The sequence below is a fragment of the Conger conger genome, chromosome 13, assembly GCF_963514075.1.
Source record: "Conger conger chromosome 13, fConCon1.1, whole genome shotgun sequence".
Classification (NCBI taxonomy): Eukaryota; Metazoa; Chordata; class Actinopteri; order Anguilliformes; family Congridae; genus Conger; species Conger conger.
This window is the reverse complement of record NC_083772.1, coordinates 14,775,971-14,795,943: the sequence shown is the minus strand read 5'-3', so window position 1 is coordinate 14,795,943 and position 19,973 is coordinate 14,775,971. Positions and strand designations below refer to the sequence as shown.

The following is a 19,973-nucleotide window of genomic DNA, read 5'->3' as shown; positions in this document are numbered from 1 at the left end:
CTCATTCTGCTGGAAGTCTCCTAAGATTTTAGCGGTCGCCCAATGGCAGTCAAGTCTCAAACATCAGCCACGCCTGCCACCTGTGTGACCGATTTATCGCTGCAAGAATGGTGTCACTGCTGTTTTGCATGCCCAACAGCGACTGGGAGGGAGAGTCAGGAAGCTAAATCTAAAAGTGGGAAATTAAAGCTGTCAGTACCTTTTGGATTGGGTCCATTGTATTGCAGGGTTGCTTCTGTGATTTGTGGCCTGCTGAAACTGCTCCTGCCGCTATTTTAATAAATATAATTTAATCGAATTTGAGAACCATGTCCTTATATGCTTGGTCCTAGTCAGCATGGTGTTCCAACTCATACAACAAATTAATACATTTCGGTTGGCTTTTATGCTAGCTCTTGCTTTCTTACAGTGTGAGCACTAAAATATGATGCGTTCAGTAGCATCTTGATGCAATGGGAATGTAGTGTTTGTTTGGGAATTCGCACATGACCAGACTAGTTTCATCCGTCTCCACTTTCAGAAATTCCAGGTTAAGTGCCTAGGGCAATTGCACTTACACTGCACACGGACCCCGCAGTGAACGCTTCAAATGATACTCCGAAAAATGCGCGCACAGTTAAACTGCGGGGGTTGGTACAATGCGATGTGACGGATAGAGGTTTGTCAAAACAGTAAATCCCAAATTCTACAGTGGTTGTGATGGTTGATAGATTTCATGTTCATTAGTGGTTGATGCATTATCCCCCCCATAAAGATTTGTGTGGGTTATGAATAAGCTATAAAAAAAGTTTTTCCACGATTGTAGCCTATGTGTGTGACATATATTTTACTGTTACAATCGCAGTTGCATCAAAATGAAATCTTTTATATTTAGTTGCATGTAAATTACATGCATGTATGTGTTCGTTTGAAAATGCTGCATGTTAGAATATGATATCCAAATGATTATTACCACGGTGCGTTACAGGGGATTATCTTTTAAGGTGTGGCCTGTTGGGAACACTCTGCAGGACTGTACAGGACACGGCTCGAAAGAAATGTATTTTGTTTCAGGAAGTCAGGCAGCTGCCACAGAGTATAACAAAGTTAACCATTAAACGGTTTAATAGATTTATGTACTACATCTTCTTGTAGCTTTCGCGTTCGCCCGGCGTCCAGTGACTTACTGTGAGGAAATTTATGCAAAATCGTCTGTAACATTTGCACTAGAAATTCATTCGAAGGGCAAGCGGACTTCATGCTTGTCACTAAGAATATTTCACTAAGAACGGCCAGTGATACTTGCAGCTCCAAAATGTGTGACGCTGCTACTGAACCGGCTGAAGAAGCAGTCTTGGTAGAACCATCGGAACCATCGGATGAGCCGGTGGGAGGTTCTATGTTTCAGAACATGTCATTAAATAGGAATGCAAAAAAAATTATAAAGGATGATGGTTTATTTGTGGATCATGACTTTCCAAGATGGGACATGGAACAGCCCGGTCTGAAATGGAAGCGACCCAAGGTAAGCTCAACGGCCGGAAGAAGCATGGTCAGGCACTTGTTTTATTCTTGCTTTTTTTTTTTTGCCGACTTTCATGTTAAACCATTTGCTATCTTCGTATAAATTAGGCTACACCGTGATCTTGCAAGACTTATTTCACAAACGAAACTACGATGTGTAGGTGGGTGTGGGTGTGGAGGTTTATTCTCCACATCTGTAATAATAGCATTGGAAAGTTACAAGAAGAACACTCCAAGGGTCGTGGTAACATGCAGACTGAAGAAGATGCCTTGCTTGATGAGCCAAAGACAACGAATCTGACAACACCTCAAATTCTGATACCCAAAACACCTAATCACCTTTTCTCATACCAAATTGCAAAATTCAGACAGTTAGATTTAGTTCAAATGTGAACAGAGAGGAATTACAGTGCAAAGATTTGGCCACCCCTCGTTTAAATTCCTGTTACAATTAATCTGTATGTGATCGAATGCAAACCTGAACTCTAAATGGTACTGAGGTCATTTTTTACTGTTTATGAATTGTAAAAAAGAAAAAGAAAACCTGAAGCCTTTTGGAACAATGCGCTTTTAAGACTGACAAAACCAAAATTGAACTTTTTGGCCACCACCAAAGAAGGATAAAAAACGGTAAAACCTTTGTAGAGATGAACACTTTGCAAACTGTGAAGCATGGAGGTGGATCCATTATGCTTTGGGGTTGTGTGGCAGCTGAGGGCACAGGAAATATTGTGCGAATGGAAGGAATTCCATTCTGCCATTCTTCCATTCTGAATTCTGCCAAATATCAAAATTCTAGGGGCTAATGTTCAAAGGTCAGTCCAGACATTGAGGTTGAAGCAAGGTTGGGTATTCCAGCAAAACAATGATCCAAAGCATATCTCGAAATCAACAATAAAGTACCTCCAGGAAAGACGAATGAAGGTTTTGGAATGGCCACCACAGTCCCCAGACTTGAATATTATTGAAAATCTGCGGAGAGATCTCAAACATGCCGTACATGCAAGGAGGCCGAAGAATACTTCTGAGCTAGAGGTGTTCTTCCAAGAAGTATAGGGAACAATTCCAAAAGCGGGAATTGAAAGACTCTTAGCTGGCTACAAGTGTTTATAAGCTGTTATAGTTGCCCGAGGCGAAGTTACAAAGTACTAACAGGGCTCCCAGACTTTTGCACAGGGCCCTTTTCTATTTTATTATTTTGAAACTGTAAACAATAAAAAAGTAATCTTGCTTTAAAATTTTAAGAAATGTGTCAACACTGTACCCTTTAGAGGTCAGGTTTGCTTCTATTCACTTAGATGTTAATTGATAGGGTTTTTGGACCAGGGGTTCCCACATTTTTGCACACTACGTTATATTACTGTTCCTGGTGCTGGAGTTGGGAATCATATTTTAGTCACCAGATGCTTCTCTGAGCCAAAGCCAATGGTCCAGTTACTCTGCACTGTACATGAATGTCACTGAAATATGCATTGGGAAGTGGCCCATCCTAAACTATTGGAAGCCCTAGGCAAAGTATTCTTTGGAGGCCCCCATTGGAGTTATGTCCTACATTGGCAAGGGGGGTTTTGCGCACCTCCAGACTGATGCAGCCCTAGGCGATCGATTACATCGCCTATGCCTAGAACCGGCTCTAGGAGTACAGACTGTGCTTTAGTGTGGACCTTTGTACCTTCATGCACATTTGCTATCGGTTATCAGACTACTGAAACTGAAAGCTCCAAACTCTTGATTGGCTTCATGGCTTACAATGCTGCCATGATTGTCCACTCCAGATAAAATATCAGTAGAATATATTTGGATCTGCCGCCCTTTGTCAATGTTCACAATCCTGTTGGACTGGTTCGTTTTTCCGTTGTTGTTTAAATGATCCCTTCCAGTCTTTTTGTTGTTTGAATGGATGTGAAGCCAATTGGGAGGATCTGTGTGGGAGTTTAATCCTTCCGTAAGTATCCCATTTAAGAGATGTTCAGTCACCACCGCATAAACTATTTTCTAGAGCAGGGGTTCTCAACCTTTTCTGATTCAGGGACTTCCACCAAGGCTCAAAGGCATCTCGAGGACCCCCATCATAAGTTAAAAAGGTTTTATATTTCCCCACTCAATTATATATAGTAATTGCATAGCCAGTCTGGCCAAGGTCCACCTACACTACCTTCAGTGGGTTGCAGACCCCCAGTTGAAAATTAAGTTCCTAGTGCTTTGCCATTAGAAATGCAATCAATATTTATTGTGAGTCGTTTGCTTTTACTTCAGTGGACACCTGTCAGAATGTTGCTCTGTGAAAAGCCATATGCCTTCTCTCTGTCCATTTTATATGGCCTTTGCATCTGCGTTTCATAAAATAACAATATTATCCCCCCCCCCCAAAAAAAAATGAAACAAAAACAAGATATATATATATATACTGTATATAGAATCTTTTGTGGAAGTTGCCGGCTGTTAAATAGCTAAGAAGTTAAAAAGCTGAAAATGTAAAGCTGCAACTCAAAATATTAACTTGCCCCTTTCCATTGTAATAGTAATCCAGCACAATAAATGATATGGCCACTTAGATAACCTGAAGGACAGTATCATTCTGCAGTGTGGCTGCCTCACAGGGTGACCTTATATTGGATTTCAAAAGAAGAGGCCAAGGGCTGGCGTATGGTATAACCATAATATTGGGCTATTTGTTTGTTTATATACAGTCTATGCAATGAGCAAAACCTCACCAGAAATTATTTAGGAAAGTATAAATCCTGCCTGGGATTAAAAATGAGGGGGAAAAAGAGGATGTGTGCTCAGCCCACTGTTATATTACGGGTTGTGCTGAGGTGAAGGATCAGCTGGCCTTTCTGTCTTCTCTCAGGAAATCTGTCCTTCTGCACAATTCATCGTGGATGAAGCCACCCGCATGGACATGTGTCAGGGAGTACTGAGTGAGTGATGTGCCAATTCCATCTCTCTCTCCCTCTCTCCCATTCTCTCCCCTCTCTCTCTCCCTCGCTCCCATTCTCTCCTCTCTCTCTCTCTCTCTCTCTCTCTCCCTTGCTCCCATTCTCTCTTCCCCCTTGTTGATCATTATTATTATTATTTTTTTGTCATATTTGGTTAGGAATATGACAAACCCCCCCCCGGCCATTGTAACTATTTATCTATCCTGTCTGTCTAAAAATAAGCATGGTTATTTGTCGTCTTGTTTGAACATCCAGCTATGGGAGAACAGGTTTAAGGAAATGAGCCGTGGAATATATAACGGTGCTTTCAGATGGAGCCTGTGCTTGCTACATGGGGTTGCCACCCGTCCTGGATTCTCCGGGACTGTCACAGATTTTTGTTGTCTGTCCTCAAAAAAATAATGAAACGAAATGTCCCGGAATCTAAGTATTTTTGAGTGTTGCATACATTAGTACAGCAGATGTATTTGTTAATGGTCAACTCATTATATGTATGCTTATCCTATGATTCACTAATGTAATACTTCTGTAGCCAATACATTAGGTAGTAGTAGTTTTCTTATTCATGTTAACAGCTACATTAGTGAATGCCAATTAATGTACCTTTAAACAGTGTTATTTTACAAAAGAAATGAAAGAAAAACATACACACATGTACATTTTCATTGGCTTTCAGTAGTAGTTGAACCAAATTTTGTAGTAAGGTGTAATTATGGTGCTACTCCAGATACTTTTCACTTTGTCTATGATCTGAATAATGCACAGTGTGCTCACGAAACACATTGTTTCCAGTATTTAGAGTAACAGTACACATTGCAGCAGTCTATTTCCATAATAATAAGTAATACTTTTTGTTGCGGACAGAAAGATCTGCTGTGTCAGTTTGTGCCTCTCTCTCCTCTGTCCACCCTGTCCTCTGCCCCCCTGTGTCTCATGTCCACCCTGTTCTCTGTCCTCCTACCTCCTCTGTCCACCCTGTCCTCCGTCCCCCTCCTTTAGCCTCTCTCTTCGTTTCTTCAGTGTTATTTCTTCCCATGTGAAAGTAATACCTCCCTCTTCTCAATGCAACACTAGAATTGAGATGAAATTAATTTCATTGATTTGGCTGCAAAAAATCATAGCTCCATATGGTGCTGTTCCTGGAGTGTCATTTCTTTAAGGCCTTACCCAGAATTTCTAATATTTATTTCTGAAAATAAAAATGTACTCACCCCCCCCACCTCTCTCTCTCTCTCTCTCTCTCAGATGACTGCTGGCTCTTGTCTGCATTGGCATCACTCTCTCTACACCCCGACCTGCTGGAGCGTGTGGTGCCCAAGGGACAGAGCTTCCAGGAGGGATACACTGGATCCTTTGTCTTCCGGGTTAGCCTGTCTTCTGTGTACCCCACTAGCAGACCTGGGTCAAATATGTCATTTTCATGGATTCAGATACTATGCTTTACTGAGCTTGTCTGGCATATTGGAACCTAGGAAATACTCTTGCAAAGTGCAAACTCGACCTTCTGGTCCTCTTGGTTGTAGGGTTAGGGTTGAATGAGCTGATTGTGAATTGATTCACACAGAGCAGAGTTCACTGGGAGCTTTGAGTGAAGCTATGTTGTTCTGTAATGTCCCCACAGAGCAAATAGGCATAAACATTACGGAAGCTGCTGATTGACCACTGATCAGGACAGAAGAGGGGAGTTTTGTGTGAGGTTGCATGGACTGTAGAAATGCTTTTTGGTCACAGAATGACAGTATCTGTAGCAGATGGTTATAGTCTCTTGCTCCAGGTATTGAGGGGAGGGATGTTTTTTGGTGTTATATTTGTGCATATTTGAGGGAGGCTTATGTGTGCTGCCTGAGCCTCCCTCCCTCCCCTCCCCTCCTCTAGCCTCATGGTATAACCGTCTTCCTCTTCCAGTTTTGGCAGTATGGTGAATGGCAGGAAGTGGAGATCGACGACTTCCTGCCGACACAGAATGGCGAGCTGGTGTACTTGCGTTCCTCCAGCAAGGAGGAGTTCTGGAGCCCCCTGCTGGAGAAGGCCTATGCCAAGTTAGTGTCTACACCAGCCTGCACACTCGCATCAATGAGCAGCAACAGAGAGGTCCAACCGTCAGACAGCAGTAATAGAGAGGTCCAGCATAGAGCCTAAATTACTCCACACTTATTTGGCCCGAAATATAACGCTAACACAGATAAATAAGCTATTTATCTTGCAGTTGTTCACCGTCACACATGCGCAGTGTCTGTCTTTTCTCAGGGAGGAACAGTAGACTTGTGTAACTCCACATGCACATGGCACTTCCTGGCCTGTCGTACAGCTTGGCTCGAGCGGAATAGGAGGTCGTTGAGATTGCCATCTTTCTTCCTTTCTACCATCATGCCATTCATTTCACAACCAAACTGCAGTTAATGTGCAGTTACCAACTGAGTCATTTTCGGAACATCCGCCCTCACTGTCACCCTGACTACACCACCTCAGTAAACGGGAGTGACATTGACCACATTATTTCACATTCTCACAAGTGTCTTCCCTGCAGGAATATAGAACATCCTGTCGCTTTTCTCTAGTATGTTTTACAGTGTCATCTCTGGAGATCTCTTTTTACTCACAAGAGATTGAGCAAGTGTTGCACATTATTTGAGGTTTTTAATTCCTGTATGTCAGTGCTGAGTTAAGGTGATTAAGTCAGACACAATATGGTAAATGGTTGCTATTTATATAGCGCCTTTATCCAAAGCACTCATTCACCCATTCACACACACCAACGGCAATTGACTGCCATGCAAGCAAGTGCCAACCAGCTTGTTAGGAACATTTGGGTGTTAGGTGGCTTGCTTAGGGACACTTCGACACACCCAGGGCGGGATGGAACTGGCAACCATCCATCTTCCAGACAAGCGCTCTTACCGCCTGAGCTAATGTTGCCCCATAGTGCTGAGGTAAGCCGATTAAGTCAGACACAGTACACATCCAGTCTCATCTCTGACTCTTGCCGCACCCAGATCTTAGCCACGGTGCAGCTCAGAGTATCGCACGTAACCCCCTCTCTGTCACAGGCTGAAGGGCGGGTACCAGGCGCTGAACATGGGCTTTCCCCACGAGGCTATGGTGGATATGACGGGCGGAGTGACGGAGGTGCTGACCATCGCAGGGCTGCCCAGGGACCTGCTCAGCTTCCTGCAGCCGCTCTTTCGCAAGGGAACCCTCATCAACTGCGGCAACTCTAAGGTGCCATGGCAACCGGCCGCCGCTACCGCGTTTCGGTCATTTATCCGTCCTACCGGATAACCGAGAAGAAATGTCCATGTGTCAGATAACATCTCGCTCTGTCTGTCCTCTCTTCTGCACGCCTAGTTGACCTGCATATTGTAGTAAGGATAATGACCATACGCTCTCAGAAGGGTTCTCAAGGGCTCCTCTGTCTCCGCATCCAAAGGTTCTTTGTCAACTGGGAGCCTGGTGTGTGGGGATGCTGCACCTTAGTATGTTGAATATATTATTATTATATTTAGAGCACTTTAGAGCAATCTTATGCTGTGTGTAGTGTAGGCTACCATAATGGCGGCCAGGAGTGTAGTGGTTAAAGTACATTACTGGGACCTGCAAGGTCGGTGGGTCGATCCCCGGTCAAGCCACAATAAGATCTGCACAGCCGTTGGGCCCTTGAGCAAGGCCCTTAACCCTGCATTGCTCTAGGGGAGGATTATCTCCTGTTTAGTCCATTCAACTGTATGTTGCTCTGGATAAGAGCGTCTGCCAAATGCCAATAATGTAATGTAATGTTAGGATGCCTTGTCATTGCTGATATTGTTGTTGTTGGTCGTCTGGTAGCTATCTGATTGCTGTATCTGACACAATGAATTTCCAAAAGAACAATAAAACTTGCCAATAAACCAAGGCCGCTTTCACACTTCTCACACCTGCCATAGAGGATTACATAAAGACAAAAAAAGGCTTCTCCTATGAAGACGAGCCAAGGGACCCTTTTTTCTGAGAGTGTTGTTTAGAAAAACTGTGTTTCTCTCTGTGTTATGCGCATGCAGGGCCCTCTTCAACAGAAGGATGAGTTTGGAATCATGTTCCGACATGCCTACTCGCTGACAGGGGTGCAGAAGGTAAGACATATCAGCCCAGGCTGGGTGCCTATATTTATTGCGGACAGTCGCATGGCCTACAGGGCGCCCGCAGTGCCCTGACGTCCCCCTCTCTGTCGCCCCCAGGTTAGGACCAAGCACGGGCCCGTGGAGCTGGTGCGAGTGCACAACCCCTGGGGGAAGGTGGAGTGGGAGGGGCCCTGGAGTGACATTAACGGGTACGAATGGGTGTTCAGGTGTTCAGGTGTTCAGGTGTTCAGGTGTTCAGGCCATGGAGCAGGCCACTCATCGGCCTGTAGTTATGACTGTGGCTTTCCCAGTGTCTTGCTCTTGTGCTGTTTCCCTTTCATGGTAAATTGCCTTATTTTTGCAATTTTCTTCAGTCCCTTTTGGCTGAAAGTGTCTGCTGAATGACTGAATTGTGGACAGTACGGCTCTGAAGATGTGGGTTGGCCAATAGGAATGGGCTATTGCTCTGCAAAAGCCCAATAACACAAATAATCATTAAGCTACCATGGCCTTTAAAGTGCCTGGGCATTTACTGACAGAGCTGTGACCAAAGCAGGGTGTGTGTGTGTCTTACTGTGCATATATGCATGTGTGTGTGTTTATACGTGTGTGTGTGTGTGTGTGTGTGTCTTCAGCCATGAGTGGAACCAGGTGAGTCAGGAGGAGCAGAGGCGAGTGAGCAGAGTGAAGAAGGAGGATGGGGAGTTCTGGTGAGTCCTGACACCGTTCCTTCTGTAAAGTCATACACATAAGCTGGACCATGTAGGAGCGGCCTGTAGCGTAGTGGTTAAGGTACATGACTGGGACATGCAAGGTCGGTGGTTCAATCCCCGGTCAAGCCACAATAAGATCCACACAGCCGTTGGGCCCTTGAGCAAGGCCCTTAACCCTGCATTGCTCCAGGGGAGGATTGTCTCCTGCTTCGTCTAATCAACTGTATGTCACTCTGGATAAGGCCATTAATGGCCAAATGCCATTAATGTTAATGTGTACAAGCCTGAGCCTTGTGTGACTCATCAGGCTGGGGCTTATCTGTGCCAGGTCCTCACCATTATCATGCCAGGAGATGGGGTGGGGTTGAATTGGTTGCTTTGGTTACCTCTCAATTCCCTCCTGCTAGGCGTCCGCAGGCTGGCAGTTTCCGTCAGTGACAGAGACACGCCTCTCCTCATTGGCTTGCATGTCAGGGCAATTCACACACAGCTGTCCCATGTGCAGGTTTGTTAAGGCGATAATCTGCGTAGACAGGGCTCCCACGGTCTGGTAGTTTTATTAGTCATGTGCAAACGATGCAATGAGAATCTTATTTGTGGGGCCTCCCAACAATGGCACTGGTGTTGCCAAGGGAACAGAGGGTTTCAGTTATTCTGGGCAACAGCATATCATTGCACACCAGCAACCCCTCCTGGCCTATTTGGATCCCTGAATTCTACCTGCCGAGCTGTGCGTGATGGGCCTTCCTCCCACCCTGTGCTGTGGGGCTGATAGCAATAAGAAGTATCAATAAGATTATCAATAAGAAGTGGGGCTGATATCACATGCTCGTCTGCGCTGATATCACATGCTCGTCTGCGCTGATATCACATGCTCGTCTGCGCTGATATCACATGCTCGTCTGCGCTGATATCACATGCTCGTCTGCGCTGATATTACATGCTCGTCTGCGCTGATATCACATGCTCGTCTCTGCATTTAAAAAACCCAGAGAAGAGGTGGTAACATGAATATGGTTCGGTGTTTGAAATGTTGCAGTGGGTAGCACTGCCGCCTCACAGCAAGGAGGTCCTGGGTTTGAATCCCCGTCGGCCGGGGCCTCTCTGTGCAGAGTTTGCATGTTCTCCCCGTGTTCGCGTGGGTTTCCTCCGGGTACTCCGGTTTCCTCCCACAGTCCAAAGACATGCAGGTTAGGCTGATTGGAGAGTCTAAATTGCCCGTAGGTATGAGTGTATGAGTGTGTGAGTGTATGGTGTGAGTGTATGGTGTGTGTGCCCTGCGATGGACTGGCGACCTGTCCAGGGTGTATTCCTGCCTTTCGCCCAATGTATGCTGGGATAGGCTCCAGCCCCCCTGCGACTCTGTTCAGGATAAGCGGGTTCAGATAATGGATGGATGGATGGATGTTTGAAATGTAGGAATTTTGGCAGCTGCATTTAAATACGTTAAAAGAATACCTCCCTCCCTTCTCTTCTCTGTTCCTCTCTGTACCCACTCCACCCACTTTTCTCAGGATGTCAGTGCCTGACTTCCGTCAGCACTTTGATGTCATGGAGTTGTGTCACCTCCACGATGAGACGCTGACCAAGCTGGACACCACCCAACGGCCCTGGCACTGCACAATGCATCATGGGCGCTGGATGCACTCCCGGACTGCGGGAGGTCCTCCCAGTGGAGGTAGTAAAGAGTCAGTCTGGCTTTCGCTCAGCAAACCTTATAACACTGCATTACATCCCACTATGCCGCCATAAATTGCTACAGTCCATTCCAATCCACAGTCATGAAACACCAAATTCCATCCCACTCTGCAATCATTAAACACTGAATTCTATCCCACTAGCCAGTCATTAACACCAGATTCCATTGCACTATACATCAATTAAGCACTACATTCAATCCCACACACATCTGTATATGTGTGCAGGTTGGTTCTGGCGGAATCCTCAGTTCTCTCTGAACCTGGTTAAGGCAGACAATGACCCCAATAATGCTAACACGACTTGCACCTTCCTGGTGGCATTGATGCAGAAGCACAAAAGACGTACTGGAGGACAGATGGCCATGAATGTGCACATCTACCAGGTAACAACAGCTGCACACACCCTGCACATCTACCAAGTAACCAACACATTCATGCACAGATAATCATGCGCATGTCTATGACAAAAAACAAACAAATACAGGACACATAATGCTTGTCAACACATACACCACATCTGCTCTCCAGGCATTATATGATGGCATGTGTCAGTGTGTGGCCTAAACTGTGTATGTATGTGTGCGTGCCTGCATGTGTGGGTGTGTGTATGCGTGTGTGTGCCTGCATGTGTGTGCGTGTCCATGTGTGTGCGTGTATGTGTGCTTGTGTCCATGTGTATGCATGTATGCGTGTGTGTGTGTATGTGTGTGTGCCTGCATGTGTGTGCGTGTATGCATGTGTGTGCCTGCATTTGTGTGTGTATGCGTGGGTGTGTGCCTGCATGTGTGTGCGTGTGTGTATGTGTGCCGGCATTTGTGCGTGTATGCGTGTCTGTGTGCCTGCATGTGTACGTGTGTGCATTTGTGTGTGTGTCCTGGCGTGTGTGTGTGTGTGTGTCTGTGTGTGTGTGTGTGTGTATGTATGTGTGTGTGTGTGTGTGTGTGTGTGTGTGTGTGTGCGTGTGTGTGTCTGTGTGTGTGTGTGTGTGGCTGGTGTGCGTGTGTGTGTGTGTGTGTGTGTATGTATGTATGCGTGTGTGTATGTATGTGTGTGTGTGCGTGTGTGTGTGTGTGAGATACAGGCTCGCTCAGGCTGTTCATTCCTCTCCTCTCTGGACCTGAGTCTCATCCGGCCCGTGCTCAGCCTGCAAAAGTACAACCCCCGCAGGGAGGTGGTGCTCAACGGTCACCTAGCACCCGGAAATTACATCATCATCCCTTCAATGGCACAGGCCAATCAGGAGGGAGAGTTCATCCTGCGCATCTTAACAGAGCAGGGCAACACGGCTGTGTGAGTGGGGCATGTTTATAAGACCAGTCAGGAAGCGGGTAGCATACCAGGGGGTGCTCTGAATTGTTCTTTACCCAGTTTTAATAGCCATATTCACACCATCCAAGTTTAATACACATCTAGTAATGCTTACATAACCATGTCTTCTTGATTTACCTGCCAGAGACCCTCCAAGTAATATTAATGCCATATAGCTGGGAGCAGGCACGTGTACTTGAAATGAATCTGTGTTGGCTGCTCAAAACATGCAGTTGTATTGTTTGCAGGCCTGCTGATGATTCAAACATGGATACAGACATTCCCCCAGAGGTAAACACAGCCTCTGTGTGATTGGTTTAGTTCCAGTGGTCCCTCCCACCAACTGTACCTCTACTGGAGCTGCTGGGTTTGATTCACTTCACAGACAGTCTGGGCCCAGGGCCCCCATTACCAAGCCCAAGCGTGACTGTAGCAAAAACTCATGGTAGACACTGGCCTGACATTAGTCAGAGAGTATGGAGAAATGTGGCTTAAAGTAACAGGTCATGGTTCTTATGGAGAGTCATGGGTACAGAAAATCAATTGTGAAGTCGCAGGTAGTGTAGTTAATTTGGCCAGGGTCAGCTGCATTCAGGGCTGAGAGGCCTAAAGACATGTCAGTTAGAGTGACCCTCAGGGCCAGTGTCAGTTAGAGTGACCCTCAGGGCCAGTGTCAGTTAGAGAGACCCTCAGGGCCAGTGTCAGTTAGAGAGACCCTCAGAGCCAGTGTCAGTTAGAGAGACCCTCAGGGCCAGTGTCAGTTAGAGAGACCCTCAGGGCCAATGTCAGTTAGAGAGACCCTCAGAGCCAGTGTCAGTTAGAGTGACCCTCAGGGCCAGTGTCAGTTAGAGAGACCCTCAGGGCCAGTGTCAGTTAGAGAGACCCTCAGGGCCAGTGTCAGTTAGAGTGACCCTCAGAGCCAGTGTCAGTTAGAGAGACGCTCAAGGCCAGTGTCAGTTAGAGAGACCCTCAAGGCCAGTGTCAGTTAGAGAGACCCTCAGGGCCAGTGTCAGTTAGAGAGACCCTCAGAGCCAGTGTCAGTTAAAGCAGGAACTATGGTGACTAGATAAGAAGGGGATGAAATCCAGACACCACATGATGGAGTTGGAGACTGCGGGGTGGGAGGGGGGGCATGTAAGTAGAGCTAGAAAAAGTGGCGGTACTCATATGAACCATTCCAGCCCACTTCAAGCACTGCCCTATTTACAATGTCTGCCTGTGGTATTAGAGTGTCTGTGTTCGATATGAGGGTGTCTAGCTTGTGTCCATGACATCATTGAATGGCATCACTGTGCCAATATTGCCATTGTCATTATGACATCCTTAAGTGACATAATTGTGCTAACATTGTGAGGCCTATGGGTGTACGCACATGACCAGAATGTTCCAGTGATATACGTACAAGGTACAAGGTAAATGTGTGTTACTGTCAAGTAATTCCGACAAGCCACAGCTAAAAAATAATGTACAACTCAGCACAATACACACAAGACATATAATAAATAAAACATGACACAAAAGGAATGTTTTTTCCATAGGGATAAAAGTGCTGGAGGATATGATGCCTCAGAGGGCCTCAGAGGGCATCATAGCCTCCAGCACTTTTATCCCTATGGAAAAAACATGCTGCTGTTGTATAACAATGCAGTTCCCTGCAGATACAAAGGTCTTTCCACTTCTCAGTGCCTTAAAACCTCCAGCTGGAGGGAGGTAGCTGGACCATAAAGAGGATGGGAACAGTGTTGCAGAATAGAGTTGGGTAGTTCCCCTTTTATAGTAACCGTGAGTACTATAGCAGGTGGGCTAAGCTGAGGCTCACTTAACCATCTGATAATCTGATGTATCCTTATGGCTGTGTGACACCACTGTGTGACATGATTGTTTGAACATTATGAGGTCGGTGTATGCACATGTCCAGGATGTTACTGTGACATCACTGTGTGACATCATGTTCCAGCGTTGAGCACTGTGTTTCATCACTTTGTGATATCATGTCCCAGTATTGAGTGCATATCTATGCAGAGAGTGACTTCAGGGAGTGACGCTTGTGTTTCCTCCCACAGCTCACCCCTCCCAAAGAGCCGCTTCTCCCCTCTGCCGCAACCACCTCCAAGCTATTTAAGAAACATTGCAACAGTGTGAGTATGAGAATGAGAGAGTGGGTGAGTAGGTGAGTGGGAAAGTGAGAGAGTGGGTGAGTGAGAGAGAGTGGCAGAGTGAGAGTGGGTGAGTGAGGGAGTGAGAGTGTGGGTGAGAGAGTGAGATAGTGAGAGGGTGAGAGTGTGGGTGAGAGAGAGTGAGATAGTGGGTAAGTGAGAGAGTGAGAGTGGGTGAGTGAGAGTGTGAGTGAGAGGGTGACATAGTGAGAGTGTAGGTGAGAGAGTGGGTGAGTGAGAGAGAGTGGCAGAATGAGAGTGGGTGAGTGAGAGGGTGAGATAGTGAGAGTGTGGGTGAGAGAGAGTGAGATAGTGGGTAAGTGAGAGAGTGGGTGAGTGAGAATGTGAGAGAGTGAGAGGGTGAGAGTGAGAGTGTGGGTGAAAAAGAGTGAGATAGTGGGTAAGTGAGAGAGTGAGAGTGGGTGAGTGAGAGTGTGAGAGAGTGAGAGGGTGAGAGTGAGAGTATGGGTGAAAAAGAGTGAGATAGTGGGTAAGTGAGAGAGTGAGAGTGGGTGAGTGAGAGTGTGAGTGAGAGGGTGACATAGTGAGAGTGTAGGTGAGAGAGTGGGTGAGTGAGAGAGAGTGGCAGAGTGAGAGTGGGTGAGTGAGAGAGAGAGATAGTGAGAGTGTGGGTGAGAGAGTGTGAGATAGTGGGTAAGTGAGAGAGTGAGAGCAATGGGTGAGACAGTCAGATAGTGAGTGAGTGGGAGAGTGAGAGGGTGGGAGAGTGGGTGAGTGGGTCAGTGAGAGAGTGAGAGATTGGGTCAGTGAGAGAGTTGGTGAGTGGAGGTTCAAAACCTCATGGGTTTTGATTCTTCATCCCAAAAACAATATGTTCTACTGAAACCTACTTTACAATAGGAAATTGAATAAAAAATAAAATTATATATTTGAAAATTATTTTCACTGCAACATATTAACAGAAAAGCCATCACTGTGTCATTCTGTCCTCCCTCCAGAAGAGGCACTGTCAACCTGCAGAGCTGCTCAACCTGCTTAAGGAGGCGATTGGAGGAGGTGAGCGAAGATTCTTCACATTTTTATGCCATCGTCCTACAGACAGGATGTTGATGTTCCTATTCAACTGTGCTTTGGTCTGAGGGTAACTCTATGCCAAACTGTATTCAGTGTGCGCAGACATATTTTGGGTCCTCCTTTTTTCATTTGTAACAAAACATTTTTGTGTGTCTCTGATTGAAGTTACATTCACTACCTGCACTGAGTTAAAGACGGACTGGACATCTAACGGCCAGTAATGGAAGATCGTATCTGTCATGTTGCTGACGATGATGGTTTATTTGGTTGTTTCCCATTTCCTGTCTCCTTCTCATTTCCAGTGATGGCTGGCTATGAGAAGACACTCTGCCTCGAGCACTGCAAGAGTTTTGTGGTCCTGATGGATGTATCCTTCCACCACAGAAAATAGGGCTGATATGTAACTTCACACACCAGTCTGTCGTATGACAGAAACAAACCGCATGTGCCACTCTGGGGATAGCTCTGGGGATAGCTCTGGGGATAGCGCTGGGGATAGCTCTGGGGATAGCTCTGGGGATAGCGCTGGGGATAGCGCTGGGGATAGCTCTGGGGATAGCTCTGGGGATAGCTCTGGGGATAGCACTGGGGATAGTGCTGGGGATAGCTCTGGGGATAGCGCTGGGGATAGCTCTGGGGATAGCTCTGGGGATAGCTCTGGGGATAGCTCTGGGGATAGCGCTGGGGATAGCTCTGGGGATAGCTCTGGGGATAGCTCTGGGGATAGTGCTGGGGATAGCTCTGGGGATAGCTCTGGGGATAGCGCTGGGGATAGCACTGGGGATAGCGCTGGGGATAGCACTGGGGATAGCTCTGGGGATAGCGCTGGGGATAGCTCTGGGGATAGCTCTGGGGATAGCTCTGGGGATAGCTCCGATGGGTCAAACAGTGACATGGCCTTGACGATGGTGATGTCACAGAGTAATGGATCGGGACAGTTGGACTGGGAGGAGTTTCAGGAGCTGTGGAAGAGGATCAGGACGTGGACGGTAAGATCACCTTCAAGTCAAAAGTCACTTGATTGGTTGCATCAGATGTGCTTGATATGGATATACATGTTAAATACCTAGCTGGTATGTCAGGTATTTTAATGTTAATTTAGCTTTAACTTGTATACAGTATATCCTGTATTATGCTTTTGTTTGAGACACACATTAACTCATTTGAGAAATATCAGATATTATAGATCTGTACAGATCCCCACAAAAAACACTTACAGTAATTCATGATGAGATATTGAATACAAAATATTAAATGAATCTGAATGAACTGATCTTTGCATGAATTTAAGCAGGTTACTGTCGGTCCCTGTGCTTAAAAGGTGTGTTGATGTCATCTGTTGATCTTCTTGCAGGATATCTTTGTAACGTTTGACGAGAATAATTCAAAGTCACTTGATTACACCGAGATTAAACCTGCTCTCAAGGCTGCCGGTAGGCTAATACATCCTCGTCAATGACCAAACCTGCCACTAGGGGCAGCCTTCCTTCACCAATGTGTCTGCTGTATTCCCTGTAGTTTTGCTCAGTTGTCTGCACTCGTCTCTCTAGGGCTGTGGGTGGATGACTTTTTGATTCAGCTGATCAGCATGCGGTACACGGAGCCAGACAAGACTGTCAGCTATTCCGGATTCCTCTATCTGCTACTCAAACTGGACAGCATGATCTGTAAGAGCAGTATGAGGCTCAAGAGAGATGTGTGTGTGTGTGTGTTTGAAGATGTACTTGCCGTGCGATTGCGAATGTGTGTGACCTGAGCGTGAACATGTAATGAGTAGGTGTTTCGTTAAAACATTTTCTCATAGGCACTGTGTGCATCTCTCCAACAGGCAAATTTAACGCATACGACATGGTGGGAATGGGAACTGTCTCACTCAACTATAGGCAGGTAAGAAAATGGGCAGGAGCAGGATGACAGCTGCAGAGGCATATTTCTGTTATGAAAGGCATGTATACTCCATTGGTGTGACATGACGCGCAGGTGACATCTTGCGGAACAAAAGGAAACACCTGTAACAAACAAGCTGAATAAAGAAATCATGAAGACGTGCAACTGACGTTTAAATGGAAGAAACAGGGTGCTTACAATAATGTCATGCAGAGGTGGAAAATCCAGGTTCAGAAAGTAAAAGCCCTCCCCACTATTTTGTTCTAATCACCTGGATTTGCTGATTAGCACAATTCTTAAGCCAGGAAGCAGAACTAATTCGTGAAGTCAGCAGTTCATGGGAGGAAGAAACACATGGCACATGACCCCTAGACTTTCACCTCTGATGTAACAAAACAAATACTGAATAAGCAAAACAAATAGCCATACTTTTTCAAGAACTACTTTCTTTTAATAACTCATTAAAAGGGCGTAGTGGTTAACGTAAATGACTGGGACACGCAAGGTCGGTGGTTCCAATCCTGGTGTAGCCACAATATGATCCGCAAAGTCATTGGGCCCTTGAGCAAGGCCCTTAACCCTGCATTGCTCCAGGGGAGGATTGTCTCCTGCTTAGTCTAGTCAACTGTACGTCGCTCTGGATAAGAGCGTCTGCCAAATGGCAGTAATGTAATGTAATGTCATTCATTTATGTGGCGGCCTGTAGCATAGTGGTTAAGGTATATGACTGGGATCCTGCAAGGTTGGAGGTTTGATTCCTGGTGTAGCCACAGTAAGATCCGCACAGCCGTTGGGCCCTTGAGCAAGGCCCCTAACCCTGCATTGCTCCAGGGGAGGATTGTCTCCTGCTTAGTCTAATCAACTGTACTTTGCTCTGGATAAGAGCATCTGCCAAATGCTAATAATGTAATGTGCTTTCCCTTTCTATTTTTTTGCAGTGGCTTCACTTGACGATGTACAACTGAGCTGCTTCAATTGGACTTGGTCTTTTTTTCCACTAGTTTCAGTTGAGAATTTTGTTGTATTAGATTTTTTTGTGATCAAATGTTTTTTTAATCAACAAAAATTATCAAACAGAACATTCAACACCCCCCTGCCACCCCTTCCCCAGACAATGGAATCGAAAAACCAAAACAGTCAAAACCCAGTGAGACCAGGACAGGGAGTATCCATCTTTGTGCATCTTTTTAGCTGTGGTGAGGCCAGCCAGCCATACACATTTTTGTGGTAGAGATAAATCAAACTTCGAATTGTCATTCAAATGTAGTACTCTGGGACAAAACTGAATATTTCTGTTAACCATATTGGATAAAGTTGCAGCCACGTGGCTCCAAGGACTGATTTGCAGTGGAGCGATCCCAAAACATGAGCATGAAGGTGCCCAAGGACCCAGGGACACAACTCAAAAATCAGAGAATGAGTGAGCTTATGAGCTGATGGTCAGGATTAGCTAACATAACTCAGATCAGGGATGTTGGGATGTTCCTAAATTTATGAAACAATGGTGAGAAAGAACTTGCAATACTCCATTTGGACGTTTTTATACCAGCCGTGTCAAAAAAAACTTGAATGGCCATTTTCGAAATGACATATTTCATAAGAAATGGCACCGTTGTAACATATTTGATGACCGGAAACTTACTGAAAAATATATTTTTAGCCTGTCCTGCTGTTTCATATGTAGTAGTAAGTTGGAGGCTTTGTGACGGTGTTCTGCTTTTTAGTGCACTTGTATAGTTTGGCCTCTGGAGGGAGACCTTAATATGTTCTGTAGTCATTTCAAGTACCGACATCTTTAAAATATACTCCCTGCACGATACAAACGCTTTCAGTGTTGAGCTATGATAATTTCTTAGTTAATTGAGTATGATCATAATAATAAAAAAGTTTATTCTCCATCTTATTTTATTCACTTCTCCCACTCTCTACATTTAGTGTACTGGTGTGCACTGGATAAACATACTGGTTTCTATGGATAGGTATTGGGGAAATTACATAAATATATTTTACACTGTGCATTGCCATTATTAACGCCTCATAGCCTATTGATTGAACGACAGGTGTGCTGTAGGTTAATTTACCTTTGCAGGTAAATGTGTACTTGCACTCTTGTTTGCTTAGCAGATGTTCTTAGTGACTACAAGTCCTCAATTTCCTCTGTAGGTTGGTGTGCCCTTTTTTCCACTCTGAGCCTCAGAAGGTCTCTGCATACGCCTGCATAAGCACCAAAATCACCAAGCAAGCACAAGTAACAGCGATTGAGCACATAATTTGCAATGTTTAAATTAGTTTGTAATGCGCAAATATTTGTTAATGATTTCACATGATGAATGATCGCAAGTGTATTCCAACAAAATAGTGGCATATTTTCTTGCAATTTCCTGTTACTGCACAGCTACAATCATGATTCACTCAAGACTTTATTAATCCTCATCCAAAACCATATTAAAATAAAGTAAAATTCTACTTTCTACGGGTCATGGAGTTGAGTTGTGGAGAATAGTTTGAAACGGTTACAGAATAAGGTGGACTGCTGACACTGTGGGGAATCTATGCAATAAGTAACTAGCTAGCCTATTAGTTGACATAAAAAACAAACTACTGGCCTTTTGCATTTCCCCTTTGATTTTGGATGCTA

The 19,973-nt window shown here is 45.3% G+C and overlaps 1 protein-coding gene across 1 annotated transcript; it reads left to right on the top strand.

Annotated features, from left to right (window-relative positions):
* The first annotated feature begins 1,020 nt into the window (after positions 1-1,020).
* Positions 1,021-19,233, top strand: zgc:85932 (uncharacterized protein LOC405875 homolog). The gene is made up of 20 exons (XM_061216169.1): positions 1,021-1,504; positions 4,355-4,424; positions 5,688-5,806; positions 6,348-6,481; positions 7,490-7,661; positions 8,477-8,548; positions 8,654-8,745; positions 9,172-9,246; positions 10,764-10,927; positions 11,175-11,332; positions 12,031-12,239; positions 12,506-12,548; positions 14,321-14,395; positions 15,373-15,430; positions 15,751-15,815; positions 16,369-16,437; positions 16,803-16,881; positions 16,999-17,115; positions 17,277-17,335; positions 18,274-19,233. Exons 1-20 carry the CDS (start codon positions 1,238-1,240, stop codon positions 18,298-18,300), a joined length of 2,124 nt encoding a protein of 707 aa, XP_061072153.1. The 5' UTR covers positions 1,021-1,237; the 3' UTR covers positions 18,301-19,233.
* The last annotated feature ends 740 nt before the right edge of the window (positions 19,234-19,973 follow it).

What these genes read in the sequence shown, in the direction of transcription:
- zgc:85932 (XM_061216169.1), top strand. Translation starts at nt 1,238, where the DNA reads ATGCTTGTCACTAAGAATATTTCACTAAGAACGGCCAGTGATACTTGC. An exon ending in TGAATGTGCACATCTACCAG is followed by an intron (nt 11,333 to 12,030) that starts GTAACAACAGCT and finishes TGTGAGATACAG; the next exon opens with GCTCGCTCAGGCTGTTCATT. An exon ending in ACCTGCTCTCAAGGCTGCCG is followed by an intron (nt 16,882 to 16,998) that starts GTAGGCTAATAC and finishes TCGTCTCTCTAG; the next exon opens with GGCTGTGGGTGGATGACTTT.